This window comes from Cervus elaphus, chromosome 7 (genome assembly GCF_910594005.1).
Source record: "Cervus elaphus chromosome 7, mCerEla1.1, whole genome shotgun sequence".
Taxonomy (NCBI): Eukaryota; Metazoa; Chordata; class Mammalia; order Artiodactyla; family Cervidae; genus Cervus; species Cervus elaphus.
Window position 1 is genome coordinate 48,022,588 of NC_057821.1, and position 17,530 is coordinate 48,040,117.

At 41.5% G+C, this 17,530-nt stretch overlaps 1 protein-coding gene and 1 non-coding gene across 2 annotated transcripts in view; one reads left to right on the forward strand and one right to left on the reverse strand.

Annotated features, from left to right (window-relative positions):
* Positions 1–17,530, forward strand: part of CAGE1 (cancer antigen 1) — a 38,425-nt gene that overhangs the window by 15,489 nt on the left and 5,406 nt on the right. The window contains exons 3-8 of the mRNA XM_043906963.1: positions 1,482–2,510; positions 5,158–5,307; positions 7,485–7,595; positions 12,798–12,878; positions 13,061–13,168; positions 16,575–16,645. Of these exons, the coding sequence (XP_043762898.1) occupies positions 1,482–2,510; positions 5,158–5,307; positions 7,485–7,595; positions 12,798–12,878; positions 13,061–13,168; positions 16,575–16,645 (1,550 nt within the window). The remainder of the gene's footprint in view (positions 1–1,481; positions 2,511–5,157; positions 5,308–7,484; positions 7,596–12,797; positions 12,879–13,060; positions 13,169–16,574; positions 16,646–17,530) is intronic.
* LOC122697932 lies at positions 11,450–11,585 on the reverse strand. Its single transcript, XR_006342253.1, has one exon. It is a non-coding gene; the product is annotated as a U4 spliceosomal RNA (small nuclear RNA).

Sequence of the window (17,530 nt, forward strand, 5' to 3'; positions counted from 1 at the left end):
CTTGAATGTTAGACCTGAAACCATAAAAGTTTTAGAACTAATCATAGGCAGTATAATTAGTGAATTGACCTTAGCAATATCTTTGGGTATGTGTCGTCAGGCAAGGAAAACAAAAGCAAAAATAAATGGGACCTCATCAAACTAAGAAGTTTTTGCACAGTGGAGGAAACTATCTACAAAATACAACCTACCAACTGGGAAAAGATGTTTGCAAACCACATAACCAATAAGGGGTTAGTATCCAAAATATATACAGAATTCATACAATTCAGTAACAACAAAAAACTATCTAATTAAAAAATTGGCAAAGGAACTGAATAGACATTTTTCCAAAGAAGACATACAGGTGGCCAACAGGCACATGAAAAGATGTTCAACATTGCTAATTGTTAGAGAAATGCAAATCAAAACCACAATGAGTTTATCACCTCATACTGGTCAGAATGGCTCTCATCAAAAAGTCTACAAATAATGAATGTTGGAGAGGGTGTGGAGAAAAGGGAATGCTCCTATACTGTTGGTGGGAATGTAAATTGGTGCACCTACTGTGGAGAACAGCGTGGAGAGTCCTCAAAAAATAAAGAACACATGATCCAGCTATTCCACTTCCAGGTATTTATCCCCAAAATACAAAAACACTAATTTGAAGAAAGTATATGCACCCCTATGTTCATCATAGCATTATTTACAATAACCAAGACATGGAAACAACCCAAGTGGCTATCAATGGATAAATGGATAAAGAAGATATTTCATATATTTACAATAGAATACTACTCAGTCATAAATAAGATGAAATTTCGCCATTTGTGGCAACATGGATGGGTGAATCGTGAGGGTATTATGCTAAGTAAAATAAGTCAGATGGGGAAAAACAAATATGATTTCATTCATATATGGAATACAATAAAACCCAAACAAATAAAAACCAAAAAATAAATGAAAAAATAAGTGAAATGAGTAAAATGGATCAACTGTATGGTAATAAATGGAAACTAAATGTTTGGTGGTGAGTATGCTGTAGTGTAAACAGAAGTAGAAATGTAATATACACATGAGGTTTACATAATGTTAAAAACCAACATTATCTCAAAAATAATTTTTTAAAATGTCTTTGCAGATTTAGGGTAATGAATAACTTTGTTTTAATTCATTTGAAGTCAAAGGAAATATCTTGTATGTATTCAGAAAAGTTTGTGTCATAGATGATGATGAGAGTATCAACGTTTACTTTTTTTTGTAAAAGTATAAAACATATACCATACCTGCTGTGCTGCTAAGTGCAGGACATACATTCTGCAACTAATACTTAAGTATTTTTGTTAATTATATATTAGTGTTGGACATACACGTCATCCCTGTTATTTCAGGGCTGAGAAAACTGAATTTAGGAATCCAGGGTTCAAGGGCAGCTCTCTCTGACCTCAAGGCTCACGATCTTTCTACTCTTTCAGACTTATTTTATTTACTGTAATTTACAGATTGCAAGTTCTTCCAAAGGAGTACAAAATTCTATGGATATTCCTGAGATGTCAGTCAGGCACCAAAAGGAAGTCCCAGAAAAAGGCAGGTGGAGTCCACAGATGGTCTCAACTTGGGCTCCTGCAGGCATTTGTTGGAGTGGTGGAGCGTCTCAGGAGGCCTGCATGACACCTGACACAGAGCAGAGCTTGGAAAGCTTACAACCTCTGGAAGAGGACATGGCTTTAAATGAAGTCCTACGGAAATTAAAACGTACCAACAAAGAACAGGAAACTCGGATCCAAGACCTAGAGCGTCGTAACTCATATTTAGAGAAGAAGGTTGAAGAACTACAGATGACTACGACTAAACAGCACGTGTTTGTGGACATCATCAATAAGCTAAAGGAGAAGATCGAAGAGTTAATTGAAGAAAAGTACAGAATAAAGCTAGAAAAGAGTGATACAGAGAAGACACTGCAGGGTGTGCATGAGATTTTAGTTACCACCCAAATCCACCTTCAGGAATACCAGAGTGAAAAGGAAACCTTACAGTTAGAGTTTAAGAAACTCAAGGGCAATTATGTGAGTCTACAGGAAAGGTACATGACTCAGTGCATGGAGATGGACAGTGCCTTGAGCAAGAAAGAAGAAGAGATAGAGAGACTGCAGCAACTCAAAGGAGAACTGGAAAAGGCCACCATTGCTGCTCTGGACTTGCTGAAAAGGGAGAGGGAGACCAGAGAGCAAGAGTTCCTGTCTTTACGGGAGGAATTTCAGAAATGTGAAAGGGAACACCTGGATGAAAGAGAGAAATTGAAATCTAAACTTGAGAAATTGGTCGCTCAGGTTCAGAATGTACAATTCCTATCCGACAGTGAAAAGGCTAAGAATGCAGAACTCCAGCAGCAGATCAACGAAGTAAAAAATGAAAACACAAAACTTCAGCAGCAGGTTGCAAGGAGTGAGGAGCAAAATTGTGTCCCTAAATGTGAGATAGCTCGACTCAAGGATAACTTAGAGGATGTAATAGAGTCAGATGTGGCCAAGGTATTATCACAAATTCAGAATCTCTAAGGCAGAATTTCAGGAGCTTCTAATAGTCTGCTGAGGTGTATTTGGGCATGGCCCATACCCTAATTTGTTGGTGGAGAGAATTAACAACCAAAAAGAGAGAGACAATGGAGAAGGCGCCACAGGTTTGGAGGAGTTTCTTTGAGTCTCAGATACTCACATTAATGAACAGCCATTCCTGGCCTCTTGCAATTATATTGGTAGAGTTGCAAATGAATGTGGGAATTTCGTGGGTACCTAGGAGTCTGGTGAGCTGCAGTCCATAGTGTCGCAAAATGTCGGACACGACTGAAGCGACTTAGCACACACAGACACGCGTGCATGAGCAATCATCCAAAGCTTCCTCTGAGAAAAGAATTTCTGAGTGGGAATCCTAGTCTTTTCATGCCATGTCTGCCTAGTCAACGGTAAAACTAAATAATACAGCTGCATAATTGGTTTACAAGGCAAAACCTACATTGTATCACACAGTACTTTTGTAAAGTTATAAACATTTTTACTGAGATGGCATACTATATTAGTTTCAGGTATACAGCATAAAGCTTCAATATTTATATATATTGCAAAATGATCATCAAATACATCTACTTAACATTGATTAAGAACAACATGAGAGCCTCATATCAATGTGTTTGGAGAACCTGTAATTTTGTGTTTGCAGTTTAGATGGCTTTTTTGGTAGACAACTGAAAGCCAAATAGTGATAATCTTCACAAGCCAGAGCACATCTGCTCTATTTCAGTTTTGTAGGCCTGCCTTAAAATATCTGTAGCGCAATCTTATTAACTTTGCTACTGCTGCTGCTAAGTCACTTCAGTCGTGTCCAACTCTCTGCGACCCCATAGACGGCAGCCCACCAGGCTCCCCTGTCCCTGGGATTCTCCAGGCAAGAATACTGGAGTGGGTTGCCATTTCCTTCTCCAATGTGTGAAAGTGAAAAGTGAAAGTGAAGCCACTCAGTCATGTCCGACTCTTAGCGACCCCATGGACCACAGCCTACCAGGCTCCTCCATCCATGGGATTTTCCAGGCAAGAGTACTGGGGTGGGGTGCCATTGCCTTCTCCGTATTAACTCTATTAGAAGGCTAATCTGAGTCAGAAAAATGTATATGTTTACTTTTATATTTGTCATAATAACTTAAACTGAGTTGATCTGTTGCTCAAAGATGTCCTTAGAAGACTTTCTTTTGTGAATCTCTAATCAGTATTAAGTATTGTTTGCAAGACAAAGATTCTATTATTTTTAATGGCTCTTAGAGAAATACTGTTCTCATAGGACTAAAAATTCTGTCATCTTTTCTCCAGAAAGAAGGAAGGATTATCTAAGCCAGTGTGGTTCTCAGACTTTAGCGTTCATCAGCCTCAGCTGTGAAAAAGCAGATTGCAGGGGCCACCCCAGAATCTCTGATTCAGCAGGTGTGAGGTGGGGCCTGGGCATGTGTGTCTCCAGGAAGATCTTGGGGTCTCGCTGATGCTTCTGGCCCCAGGGTTACGCTTTGAGAACTACTGACCTAAGCAGGTCAGGAAGATCCCTTGGAGAAGGGAACGGCAACCCACTCCAGTATTCTTGTCAGAAAAATCCCATGGACAGAGGAGTCTGGCGGGCTACAATCCATGGGGTCAAAAAGAGTCGGAACATGGCTGAGTGACTAACACTTTCATTTTCACTTTCAGCCTAAGCAGAGATGACCTTCGGTTTGGCTGTTAACCAAACCATGACAAATTTTGAATCAGTAAACACTGAGTAAATTAGTGTAACTGCAGCAGTTTATCCACTATACAATTTTTTCCTTGAACTTTCTTTTTTTTTAAAGGCAGCTTTTGCTCTACCTTGACTAATGCGTTTTTTGGTTTTTTTTACTTCTAGTTTTGCTTTTCATTAATCTTTAGGTCCATTTTTCTCAATGTGTGTTCTGGGAGCATCTTTGATGTCAAAGCATTTTCATGGTAATATGAAGACATCATTGCCTTTTTCACTCTCATTCTTTCCCACGTGCACAGTGGAGTTTTCTAGTGAAGCCATGTGACGCCTGATGGTGTAATTGCTTTCATGGTTGATGGACTGTGGAGAGCACAGTGGAGAGTCTAGCTGTCTTCTGTTAAGCCAACATTAAAAATATTTGCAGAAAGTGTAAACATTCCCACCTTTCACTAGTTTTTCATTTTGACAAATGTGGTAATTTTGTATTAAATTGTCACTTATACTGACATAATAGATTTATTGTTTAAATGAATTAGTAAATAAATATTTTTGAATGTTCTCAGTTGTAATTTCTAATACAATGAATATTGATGATATAAAATAGATTATAACAATAAATATTTATAAATATAGATATTGAATTCCTAATACAATAAATATTGTTATTTAAATGAATTTGTAAATCAATATTTTTGATGTTCACAGCTGTGATTTCTAATGCAATAAATATTGACAGATACATCCTAGCAAACAAAAGCTTTGGGGGATCCTCAATAATTTTTAAGAGTATAGAGCATCCTAAAAATCAAAAAGTTTGAGAACCACTGCTTTGAGTTTTTAAGAGTGGTATTTTATTTAGCATTTTACCTAAAAAGTAATCCAGATTCTTTATTGTGACAAGTCTGAATTGTGTATACGTAGGATGCAAAGATGACACATTCTAATTTGTCCCCGAATCACTCACCTTGTGAAGAAGGGAGCACAAACCCCCCAGACATGAAAAGAACTTCACAGCCGACGTCCAGAAGTCTCAGTCTTCTGGATCTGATGGTAGAACTTCTCCCACAACAGGTAATTATACAAAAATCGTATTTTTTACCAAAAAATATCAAGGTTGGGCAATCAAGTTATGAAAGAAAAATAATGGAAGGAATGATACGGATGGACAGGGAAGTGCAGCGTGCTACAGTTCATGGGGTCGCAAAGAGTCAGACACGACTGAGCGACTGAACTGACTGATAGAGATACTTAAACCAGTCAGTCAGCCCTTCCTTCTCCCCACTGCTTCGTTCTGTCTTTTTTTCATCACCTAATTCCCATAAATCAATAGTAAGATAACATAGTAGGACTAAAAAAAATAAGAACTTCACGCAAAACCCGTCCCTCAGTACTTTCCATGTGTTAGGAAAACTCCCTCTGAGCAGTAGTCTTGGGCTCCAGGCCAGCTGCTCCTAGTGATGAGTTCACATGAGTGGGCAGTTTACCCAGTCTGATCTAAAGTGCAGCTTTGGGGCAGGGTGGGCAGTGTGGAGCTGTGTACACGGGAAGAATGAAAATGAAGTTAGTGTCCAGTGAGTTCCAGACCCGGCCTCTCCACCTCTTGGCTGTGTGACCTGGCCAAGGAAATTTTCCTTTCTCAGCCTTAGCTGAAGTGGTATTCGCTGCTGCCCTGGGAAGTGACAAGCCCTACGTCTTAACGAGAGCACATTTGAAGGGCGTGGCGCTAGGAGCAGCTTCTCAAATTACTGAACTCTCTTCCTCTTCCCTCTGATTATTGTACATTTCTTTGAGCTGAAGTGCACTCCTCTGAGCCAAAATTTGGCAAGGTGGGTTTGCTGTGTTCCTGATCCGACACAACCTTTATTCCTGTTTTCTTTCAGCTAAAATTTGTTGAATGCTAGCATCTATTGAAGGCTGGAAACCAAGCTAAGTAATTTTAGCGGAGATCACAGATTGACGGCCCATAGACTGTATCCACCTGAAGCTCTGTCTTTAAAATGTTTGAATTTGCATGTGTCACCAATGCTTCTTGCTGCAGCCTTTTCCATCACCCCTGGCCCTCAGACGTCTGCTTTCTCACCATACTTGCTTGGTTTCCTCCTGTCCCAGTGGCTGCTGCTGTCCTTTCTCAGTCTCATTTGCTGGCTGCTCCTTCTCTCCCAGACCCCTCAGTGATGGAGTGAGCCATCAGCACAGGCCAAACAAATACCTGTTTGCTCAAGGCTTTAAGCTCAGAGACTCGATATGTGATATGCCCTCTGCTAATACAGGGTAAGCCTCTAATAGGCACTGGACAAATATTTGCTGGCTGCCCAACCTGTCCTTGGAGGCATTTAAATTAACCCTGCTTTTCATGGGTTATCTCATTCAACTCTTAACACCATTAAAAAAAAATATTATCAGACTTTTATTTTTTTAACGTGGAAAAACAAACAGGCTTAGAATAGTTGAGTTTCTTGTTCAAAGTCTCACATAAGTTAAGTGGCAGAATGAATTCCCATTCCATTTCAGAGCTGCAGCAGATGCTTTCTGCTGTGCTCAGTCGATCAGTCATGTCTGACTCTGTGACCCCATGGACTGCAGCCCACCAGGCTCCTCTGTCCATGGGATTTCCCAGGCAAGAATACTGGAGTGGGTCACGATTTCTTTCTCCAGGGGATCTCCCCAGCACAAGGATTGAACCCATATCTCCTGCATTGGCAAGCAGATTCTTTACCACTGAACCACCAGGGAAGCTCTAAGTGGCAGAACTCAGATCCAAACCCAGGTAGTCTGACTTTTGACCCTTAGGTTACAAGGGTCTTCATAGTACAAGTACAGTGTATAAGTATCTTCATTCTGGGGGCCACTGAAATATCTAGAGTTTCAATATTATTAAAGATGTCTGAGTGTCAGGTATAACAATTAGTCTAAAATTTGGATTTGTAAACTGACTAGGCTAAGAGGAGATGTATCTATGAGTGTGTAGTCATGTATAGTTATTATCAATCTGTATTAACGTCCAGCAATTATCCTAATTTGTCCCACTTACAATTTATATGCAAATGTGAATCTAGATGAATTATTTCCACATTAACCTGTTACTAGATGTCTTATGATGAGTAACTGAAGAGTTGAGTTCAATATTTTTCTTCCTTCTTTGGTTTGGCCTCTTCTTTTGCATGGGACATTTAATTTGTATTCTTTCCTTCATCCTTTTAATTTTACTGAAAACTTTTTAATAGAGCTTCTCAAAATGTTACCCTTAGGACATCATCAATCCTGATGCTGAACATTTCAAAGAGAATGAGAAAGTTAGTGATACCATGCCACATAAATTGAAGAGTTTTCATCTTAAAAAGAAAATTTTAGATAAAGAGGTATGTATTCTTCATTCTAAAAATTATATCATTTTTAGTGAAAAAAGAAGTAAAAAAAAGCTAGTGTAAAAGTATAAAGAGGCTCCTAAAACTTTGGATTTTTTAAAATAATTATTTCAGGGGACAAGATTAGCTTTACTTTGACGCTAAGGAGGCCTTTTGTTCAACACTTGACTTGTTTTATAACCTAAGTATGTATTAGAAAATCCCATTCATCTACCCCAAAACTGGTATGAGTGTCTTTTCACTTTTGTATGGTACCACTGATTCCTGAAGATAAGTATATTTTGACGTTCCTATAGGGCTTCCTTGATAGCTCAGCTGGTAGAGAATTCACCTGCCGTGCAGGAGACCCCTGTTCCATTCCTGGGTCAGGAAGATTCCCTGGAGAAGAGACAGGCTACCTATTCCAGTATTCATGGGCTTCCCGGGGCTCAGACAGTGAAGAACCCACCTGCAATGCCAGAGACTTGGGTTCAGTCCCTGGGTTGGGAAGATCCCCTTGAGGAGGACATTGCAACCCACTTGAGTATTCTTGTCTAGAGAATCCCGTGGACAGAGGAGCCTGGGGGTCGCAGAGTCAGACCCTACTGAGCGACTAAGCACAGCACATAGTTATTACGAACTTTATCACTTGGAATAGTGGATACGTTGGAAACAGATTTTATTTCTCAAGTGAGACAAGTAAGGGAAAGGCCCTTGGAACCTCTTCAATCAGTCTTTTCCCGGTTAGTGGTGAGAGGTGGAGAGAGGGTCAGCAGAGCCAGTGAAGTGCTGTTCAGCTGCACAGGCGTGTCCGACTCTGTGACCCCATGGACTCCAGCACGCCAGGCTTCCCTGTTCATCACCAAATCCTGCAGCTTGCTCAAAGTCATGTCCATCGAGTGGGTGATGCCATCCAGCCATCTCATCCTCTGTCATCCTCTTCTCCTCCCGCCTTCAGTCTTTCCCAGCATCAGGGTCTTTTTTAATGAATCAGTTTTTTGCATCAGGTGGCCAAAGTATTGGAGCTTCAGCTTCAGCATCAATTTTTCCAGTGAATATTCGGGATTGATTTCCACTGGTTTGATCTCTTTGCAGTCCAAGGGATTCCCAAGAGTCTTTTCCAGCACCATAGTTCAACAACATCAATTCTTTGGCACTCAGCCTTCTTTATGGCTTCCCTCGTATCTCAGTCGGTAAAGGATCTGCCTGCAGTGCAGGAGACCGGGGTTCGATCCGTGGGTTGGGAAGATCCCCTGGAGAAGGAAATGGCAACCCACTCCAATATCCTTGCCTGGAAAATCCCATGGACAGAGGAGCCTGGTGGGTTGCAATCCATGGGATCTCAAAGAGTCGGGCACAACTGAGCGACCTAACACTTCCAGCCTTCTTTGTGGTCCAACTCTCACATCCATACATGAATAGTAGAAAAACCATAGCTTTGACTAGACGAACCTTTGTTGGCAAAATAATGTCTCTGCTTTTTAATATGCTTTCTAGGTTGTTCATAGCTTTTCTTCCAAGGAGCAAATGTCTTTCAATTTCATGGCTGCAGTCACAATCTGCAGTGATTTTGGAATCCAAGAAAATAAAGTCTGTCACTGTTTCCATTGTTTCCCCATCTATTTGTCATGAAGTGATGGGGCCTGATGCCATGATCTTTGTTTTTTGAATGTTGAGTTTTAAGCCAGCTTTTTCACTCTCCTCTTTCACCTTCATCAAAAGGCTCTTTAGTTCCTCTTTGCTTTCTGCCATAAGGGTGGTGTCACCTGCATATCTGAGGTTATTGATATTTCTCCTGGCAATCTTGATTCTAGCTTGTGCTTCATCCAGCCCAGCATTTCTCTTGATGTACTCTGTATATAAGTTAAATAAGCAGGGTGACAGTTTACAGCCTTGATGTACTCCTTTCCCGATTTGAAACCAGTCCATTGTTCCATGTCTGGTTCTAACTGTTGCTTTTTAACCTGCATACAGGTTTTGCAGGAGACAGGTAAGGTGCTCTGGTATTCTGCTCTCTTTAAGAATTTTCCGTAGCTTGTCGTGATCCATACAGTCAAAGGCTTTAGCATAGTCAGTGGAGCAGAAGTAGATATTTTTTTTTAAATTCTCTTGCTTTTTCTATGATCCAATGGATGTTGGCAATTTGATTTCTGGTTCTTCTGCCTTTTCTAAATGAACCTCTGTCCATAGTTCTTCAGGCACTCCGGCTATCAGATCTAATCCCTTGAAATTATTTGTCACTTCCACTGTATAATCATAAGGGATTTAATTTAGGTCATACCTGAATGGTCTAGTGGTTTTCCCTACTTTCTTCAATTTAAGTCTGAATTTGGCAATAAGGAGTTCATGATCTGAGCCATAGTCAGTTCCCGGTCTTGTTTTTGCTGACTAAATAGAGCTTCTCCATCTTGGCTGCAAAGAATATAATCAATCTGATTTTGGTATTGACCATGTGGTGATGTCCATGTGTAGAGTCTTCTCTTGTGTTGTTGGAAGAGGGTATTTGCTATGACCAGTACGTTCTCTTGGCAAAACTCTGATAGCCTTTGACCTGCTTCATTTTGTACACCAAGGCCAAACTTGCCTATTATTCCAGGTATCTTTTGACTTCCTACTTTTGCATTCCAGTCCCCTGTAATGAAAAGAACATCTTTTTTTGATGTTCTAGAAGGTCATGTAGATCTTCATAGAACTGTTCAACTTCAGTTTCTTTGGCATTAGTGGTCGGGGCATCGACCTAGATTACTGTGATACTGAATAGTTTGCCTTGGAAATGAACAGAAATTATAGTCATTTCTGAGATTGCACCCATGTACTGCATTTTGGACTCTTTTGTTGACTAGGAGGCCTATTCCATTTTTTCTAAGGGAGTCTTGCCCACAGGAGTAGATATAATGGTCATCTGAATTAAATTCACCCATTCCGGTCCATTTTAGTTCACTGATTTCTAAAAGGCCGATGTTCACTCTTGCCATCTCCTGTTTGACCACTTCCAATTTACCTTGATTCATGGTCCTAACATTCCAGGTTCCTATGCAATACTGTTCTTCACAGCATCGGACTTTGCTTTCACCACCAGACACATCCACAGCTGGACATTGTTTCCCCTCTGACTCAGCTTCTCCATTCCTTCTGGAGCTGTTTCTCTGCTCTTCTCCAGTAGCATATCGGGCACTTATCGACCTGGGAAGTTCATCTTTCAGGGTCATATCTTTTTGTCTTTTCACATTGTTCATGGGGTTCTCAAGGCAAGAATGCTGAAGTGGTTTGCCATGCCCTTCTCCAGTGGACCGCATTTTGTCAGGACTCTCCACCATGACCCGTCCGTCTTGGGTGGCCCCACACGGCATGGCTCATAGTTTCATTAAGTTAGGTGAGGCTGTGGTCTATGTGATCAGTTTGGTTAGTTTTCCATGATTGTGGTTTTCATCCTGTCTGCCCTCTGATGGATGAGGATAAGAGGCTTGTGAGCTTCCTGATGGGAGGGACTGGCTGTAGGAAACTTGGTCTTGCTCTGGTGGGCGGGGCCATGCTCAGTAAATCTTTAATCCAATTTTCTGCTGATGGGTGGGGCTGTGTTCCTTCACTGTAGTTTGGCCTGAGGCCAAACCATGGTAGGGGTAACGGCGACCTCCTTCAAAAGGACTTATGCCAGCATGCTGTGACTGTCAGTAGGGAAAATGATAACAGGACTCCAACAGGAGCCATTTTTAATCTGAGAGGAAAGCAGAAGTGACCAGTTGACCTGGCTGAATAGTAAATCTGGGATTCAATTTTAATATTGTACTAGCAGGAAATGACTTCTCTGAACTGTGAGGTAGATAGGAAATTTGTTGCAAGTGCTCTGGGGAACTTATCTTCTGGCTAACCTATAGAGAAAAGGACCAAGGAATAAACAGACATGAAGAAAAACTACTGGTCTCCACTTTTTTTTTTTTTTTCAACTAGCAATAATTGTGCCTCGGATAAACCTCATTGGCTATGATACGGCCACTGCGCAAAGCTGGTCTCCACTTCTTAAACCAACCTTCAAAAAGAAGCCTCATTGAGGGTTCAAAAGGGATGTTGTGCTTAGCTGCTCCGTTGTGTCTGAGTCTGTCTGACCCCATGGACTGTAGCCCACCAGGCTTCCCCGTCCCTGGGATTCTCCAGGCAAGAACACTGGAGTGGATTACCATTTCCTTCTCCAATGCGTGAAAGTGAAGTCGCTCAGTCGTGTCCAACTCTTAGCAACCCCATGGACTGCAGCCCACCAGGCTCCTCCATCCATGGGATTTTCCAGGCAAGAGTACTGGAGTGGGGTGCCATTGCCTTCTCCAAATAGTTACATGGGGGTTCATTAAAGTTTTTTCTGTTTTTTTTTCAAATTGTTCATAGTAAAAAAAAAATTCTGTACAGCATACTTTATCACTGATATTTGGAGGAGTTAGAATATTAAATATTAAAGATCTATCATTATTATATGGAACAAACAAGAAATGATACTAAATTGTATCTAGAAAAAGTTGGCTAATTTTTTTCTGTAAAGCAGAGTCTTAATAGCGTGGCTGTGAAAGCCACTGAGTATTAGGATAATCTCTGTGGAGCTCCCATGCCCTCCCTCAGGTTTGGTGACTTACAGGACTCACAGGACTCAGCACCCGGTCGTCCTCCCAGTTATGAGGTATTATTACTGCAAGAGGATTCAGAGCAAAACCAGCAAAAGGGAAAAGCGCGTGGGGCAAAGTCCAGAGGAAACCAGGTGCCCTTCCCTTCCCTGGCAGTGAGCTGTGCAGCCCACGTGAAGTGTTCCCAGGGAAGCTCGCTGGAGACTGAGCGTCAGGGTTTCTATCGGAGGCTGGTCGCATAGGCAGGCACCCTCTGCCTGCCACATACCAAAATCCCAGACTCTCCCAGTGGAAGGAGGCGTTCAGCATAAACCACATCTTCCGTGCAAACAGGTTAGACACAGTGAGCCTTCATATCAGGAAATGATGGAGACCCTCCCACGATCCAGGTTCCTAGAAGCCAATCAGGGGGCAGCTTGGTGAGCAGGCCTTTCTGGGGACAACAGTCTCAGCCTGTTGTGTGAACTCTGCTACACAAGAGCTCAAAATATAAGACACCTTTGAGACAGGGATTGGGCTGTGCATGGTTTGGTGATTTTATTAGAAATGTTAACTGAATGTAGTCTTATTTCCTCTCTGTCTCTGAAATAGAAAATGCCTTTTTCCTTAGCTACTGAAACATAAAGACAAAATTGCAGCTTTCAGAGAGTTACTTGCTAATGAAAAATCATTTCAACATCAGGTTCCTCAGGTGAGTTAAACATTCACTGTCTCTAACATACAAAAATGCAATTTTAGATCTTACATTGAAAGCATTCTGTTATTGAAGCCCCTAGAGAGCTGTCTGATGGTTTAACTGATAGCGTATCCATTGTCCTTTGGTCCAAGGAAAGTGAACATATTGGAAGTGAGCACAAGTATGTTTCATCGCAGGTTACAGAATTTGCCTCCAAGGAAGCCAAGAATGTCAGAGACGTGCCTGTTGTACTGGGAGCCAGACTGAACCAGTACCACAACCTAAACGAGGAGCTTGATTTTTTGGTAAGAAATGCCTTCCGTTGCTCTGCTAGCCTTGTTATTCACAGCACTGTCTTAATAACAAGCTGTGGGAATGACCTGCCTTCAGAAGCTTTGCTCCCTGAACGGCCTCACGCGGGCACAGTAGCAGCGTTACTCACCCCACAATACAGAACTGAGGCTTGCACGCTCAGGTTTTGAAATTTTAAATACTGTCCCACCTGATTTCTGTGTAATCAGATTTTTTTTTCTTTCAAAATGCAGAAATTTTCAAGTATGTGCAAGTTTTTCATAGTGAATGAAGCACATTTATATTGTGGCACGTACAACCACCATTCTTAGAGCAGTAGGTGTTTTCAGCAATCGCGATTGAGGGGGTGAGGGGGAAACGGCACTAGTCCTTTGGCTGGCACCCAAAGCCTTCAAGGGGAGTGGTGATTGTGGGAGGGGTGGAGCTAATGGCAGTGATCATTTTGCCATGTATCAGTGTATCAAATCAGCAGGCTGTTCACCTGAAACTTACACAGTGGTTGCATCAGTTATGCATTAGTAAAGCTGGAAAAAAGCGTTAAAGCAGATAAAACAGGAAAAATCTGTGGGAAGAAAATGAAAATACCTTGGTACCTAGAAAGTTACAATCCATTTGGATCCCGCTATCTAATGAAAAAGAGGTTAGTTAACTTCACTGGGTTTTGTAACGTGTATTTATCTCTGGCTGTGCTGGGTCTTCGTTGCCGCACAGGCTTCTCACTAGTCGTGGCGAGCGGGGGCTCCTCTCCAGTCGCAGTGCACGGGCGCTACGCACGCGGGCTTCAGTGGTCGCGACTCGTGGGCTTAGCTGCTTCGCAGCACGTGGGATCTTCCCGGACCGGGGATGGAACCCGTGTGTCCTGCCTTGGCAGGTGGATTCTTAGCACTGTGCCACTAGGGAAGCCCCCAGAATTTATATTTTCATCGTTAGAGAAGTCTGTCGTATTTCTAAATTGTTAAAGGCAGCATTCTGTACTAAATTCATTGCATGAGAGAGAGGAAAAAGCCTGATGCTTTGAGGGCTTACAGCTTTCTTCCTTTCTACTGCATTAATTTTCTTCATTATATAGGTAATTATTGACTTCCTTGAAAGGGTAAGCAAGGCTAGTCAATATGGAGATATTGATGGAAAGTTACATCAAACGGAAGCCCTGCCTCCAAGGAATCTAGAAAAGAAGGTGCGATATATAGATAGCTATTTGGAAGGACTAGAGGGAACCTTTTTAGAAAGAGCTAGGATACACATCCGACAAAGGAGACGGTTGTCGACCAGCTGGAGCTCAGAGGAGGAGCCTGTGACATCCAGGTGGGAGAGGCACAGAGGACAGCCCACGGGCTGGCAGGGGGCAGATAAAGGGCGCAGGCCCTGCCTGCAGCTTCTGGGCTTCAGGCACAAAAGAGGCTTGGAGTGGACCTCAGTCTCCCCTGGGTGGGAAGCTGAAGTGAGAAAACGCTCACAAATGGCAGCATCTCAGTCACACTATGTTGCCTCTGATATGTGCTGCAGACTTTCTTGTACAAACCGTATCTCAGAGGGACCGAATAACTGATGAAGGAGAGTTCTTCATTGAAGAATGTAAGCTGTTAAAAGCAGAAGGGACTTCCCTGACGGCACAGTGGTTAAGACCTCGCCTTCCAATGAAGGCGGTGCCAGTTGGATCCCTGATTGGGGGCTAAGATCCCACATGCCTCGTGGGCAAAAAATCAAAGCAGAAAACAAAAGCAGCGTTGTAACAAATTCAACTGAGACTTTAAAAATGGTCCACATAAAAAAAAAAATCTTAAAAAAAAAGCAGAAGACACACCTATAGAAAATTACATCTTGCATCCCTGAATAAAATAAGGAATCTAGACACTGAGAATGGCTGCTAAAACCTGTAAGTTCAATACTCACAGGAAGCTTTTAATGGCCCACACCAGAGCCCTGTTGTCCAGCTTAGCCGCACAAAAGGTGAGGTGTGCCGTTGACAGCATGAGGCGTGGGACGGGCGCTGTCCGTGGTGTCTCACCTGAAAGCAAGCTTCCAGACCACGCCACTCCTGAGAGGATAAAGAAGCACATTAAGCTGACCGTGATGAAAATTCCAAATGTGAGAAATTCTAATCCATAACACCTGGCACACGGAAAGGGAGGGAGAGGAAAGGAAGAGCTGCTCTAGACCCAGAGGTTCAAGGTGGTGGTGTTCAGTCGCTCCGTCGTGTCCCACTCTTTGCGGCCCCATGGATGGCAGCACGCCAGGCTTCCCTGTCCTCCAGTGTCTCCTGGAGTCTGCTCAGATTCGTGTCCGTTGAGTCAGTGATGCTAACAATCTCAGCCTCTGCCGCCCGCCCTCTGCTCTCTTTCTACTTCTAGCCATGTCGTTTAAAAAACATTTTAAATTCTCTTCACCTTGGGTCTCTCTGTTAAACTGAGGTAATATCTGTACTCCCCACCTTAAATAACATGTGCAGTCAGAGGAATGGGACCCCGATTTGATATTGTCCCCATTAAAATATCTGTGTAAAGAGAAAGAGCAAGAAAGCCGCTGTGTCTGCAGAAAATTTGTTCTGCCATTGTTTCCTGTAGGGCATCTAACCACAGACGTGTAAACATATATAAATAAATATGTTTAACTATTAGAAAATCAATGGCCACTCTTAACATTGTTATTTAAAGGGAACATTTCTGTCCTTTTTCTTCTATAATTGCTTTGAAAATTAAGGTAACTGCTGGGGAACTTGTGAATACCCTTTCTTGATAATTTATCCTAGACATCATTTTTAGAAATACAAATTTTAAGTTATTAATGTAAAAATACAATGTTTAAGTTGTTAATGTTAATTTCTTGCAAATAGAAATTGGACCAAAAAAATTAAAAAATTAAAAAGCAAAACAAAAAACAAAGAAAAAAATTGGACCATAAGTCAGAATGTGATGCACATTGAGCTGGACCTTTTAAAAACTCATTTATACATGTGAGAATATTGATGAAACCTGAAAATTTATCATCAAGCAGCACATCAGTGCTTCAGAGAGAATCAAATATCCATTGGTTATGTACGGAAAGAAGGTAGTCTATGCGTTGGTTATGTACGGAAAGAAGGTAGTCTATGCATTGGTTATGTACGGAAAGAAAAGACTTGAGTCTAATAAGTACTTGTATTTACTAGCAGGTGTCTAGCTACTTGCAAAGCTATTTCATTGTATTAAATTGTAGAAAAGCTGAAACACCATTAAAATTTCTGTTCATGTGTTCTAATTGCAGTCTAACTAACAGCGTCTCTCAATTCACCTATGGTACAAATCAGTGTAAGAGAATATTGAAATAAAGTATAGCTCACTGTTCTCATTGTTCTCAGCATCCATACGTGGTTTTTATGGCAGTTTCCAAGTTAGCATTTTTGCTGATGTTACTCCATAGATTGCAAAATTGGAAAATCTTCTAGAGACAAAAGAAGACCACTGCAACAGACTCACTGAAGAAAATGACAAGTATCAAAGACATTTAGGCAACTTAATAAATAAGGTACAGATTTTCTTACACAAATATATTTTTAACACTATGTCAAATATTAAAACATTAGAATTTGGGTGCGAAAAAGAGATATGAGGAATCAGTTCAGTTCAGTCGCTCAGTCGTGTCCGACTCTTTGTGACCGCATGAATTGCAGCACGCCAAGCCTCCCTGTCCATCACTAACTCCCAGAGTTTACTCAAACTCATGTCCATTGAGTTGGTGATGCCATCTAGCCATCTCATCCTCTGTCATCCCCTTCTCCTCCTGCCCCCAATCCCTCCCAGCATCAGGGTCTTTTCCAATGAGTCAACTCTTCGCTTGAGTTGGCCAAATTATTGGAGTTTCAGCTTTAGCATCAGTCCTTCCAATGAACACCTAGGACTGATCTTCTTTAAGATATGAGGGATGATGTAACACATTTCACTTCATAATGACTTTGTGTCATTATCCTTTTAGCTAAAAGTTAGCAGAGAACTGTATGTGTTCATATAACCTTCTTTTGTCAGCAGTCTCTTAGTCTTAGCATCACTGCTTCATTTGGAGGGTCCTTCTAAATCTTGCCAACATAGTGTTCTAGTTTACCTTTTAAAACTGCATTGTGGACTCTGACCTTGGGTTGACACATACACTACTTGTGTGGATCACAGTTGATTCACTACAGTTGTCCATGTTTTGATAATTTTTCTGCATGGTGAACAGGCACATTTCAGTTCTACTTGTATCCATATTCCTGGTTTCAAAATACAAGGAAGATGTAAAACCTTGCTTGAAACCTGCATTCACAGAGTCATGTAAATGAACCTCAACTTGTGCAGATTCTTAAAAAGCAAAAATATGAACAAAACTAAGTAAATATCCTA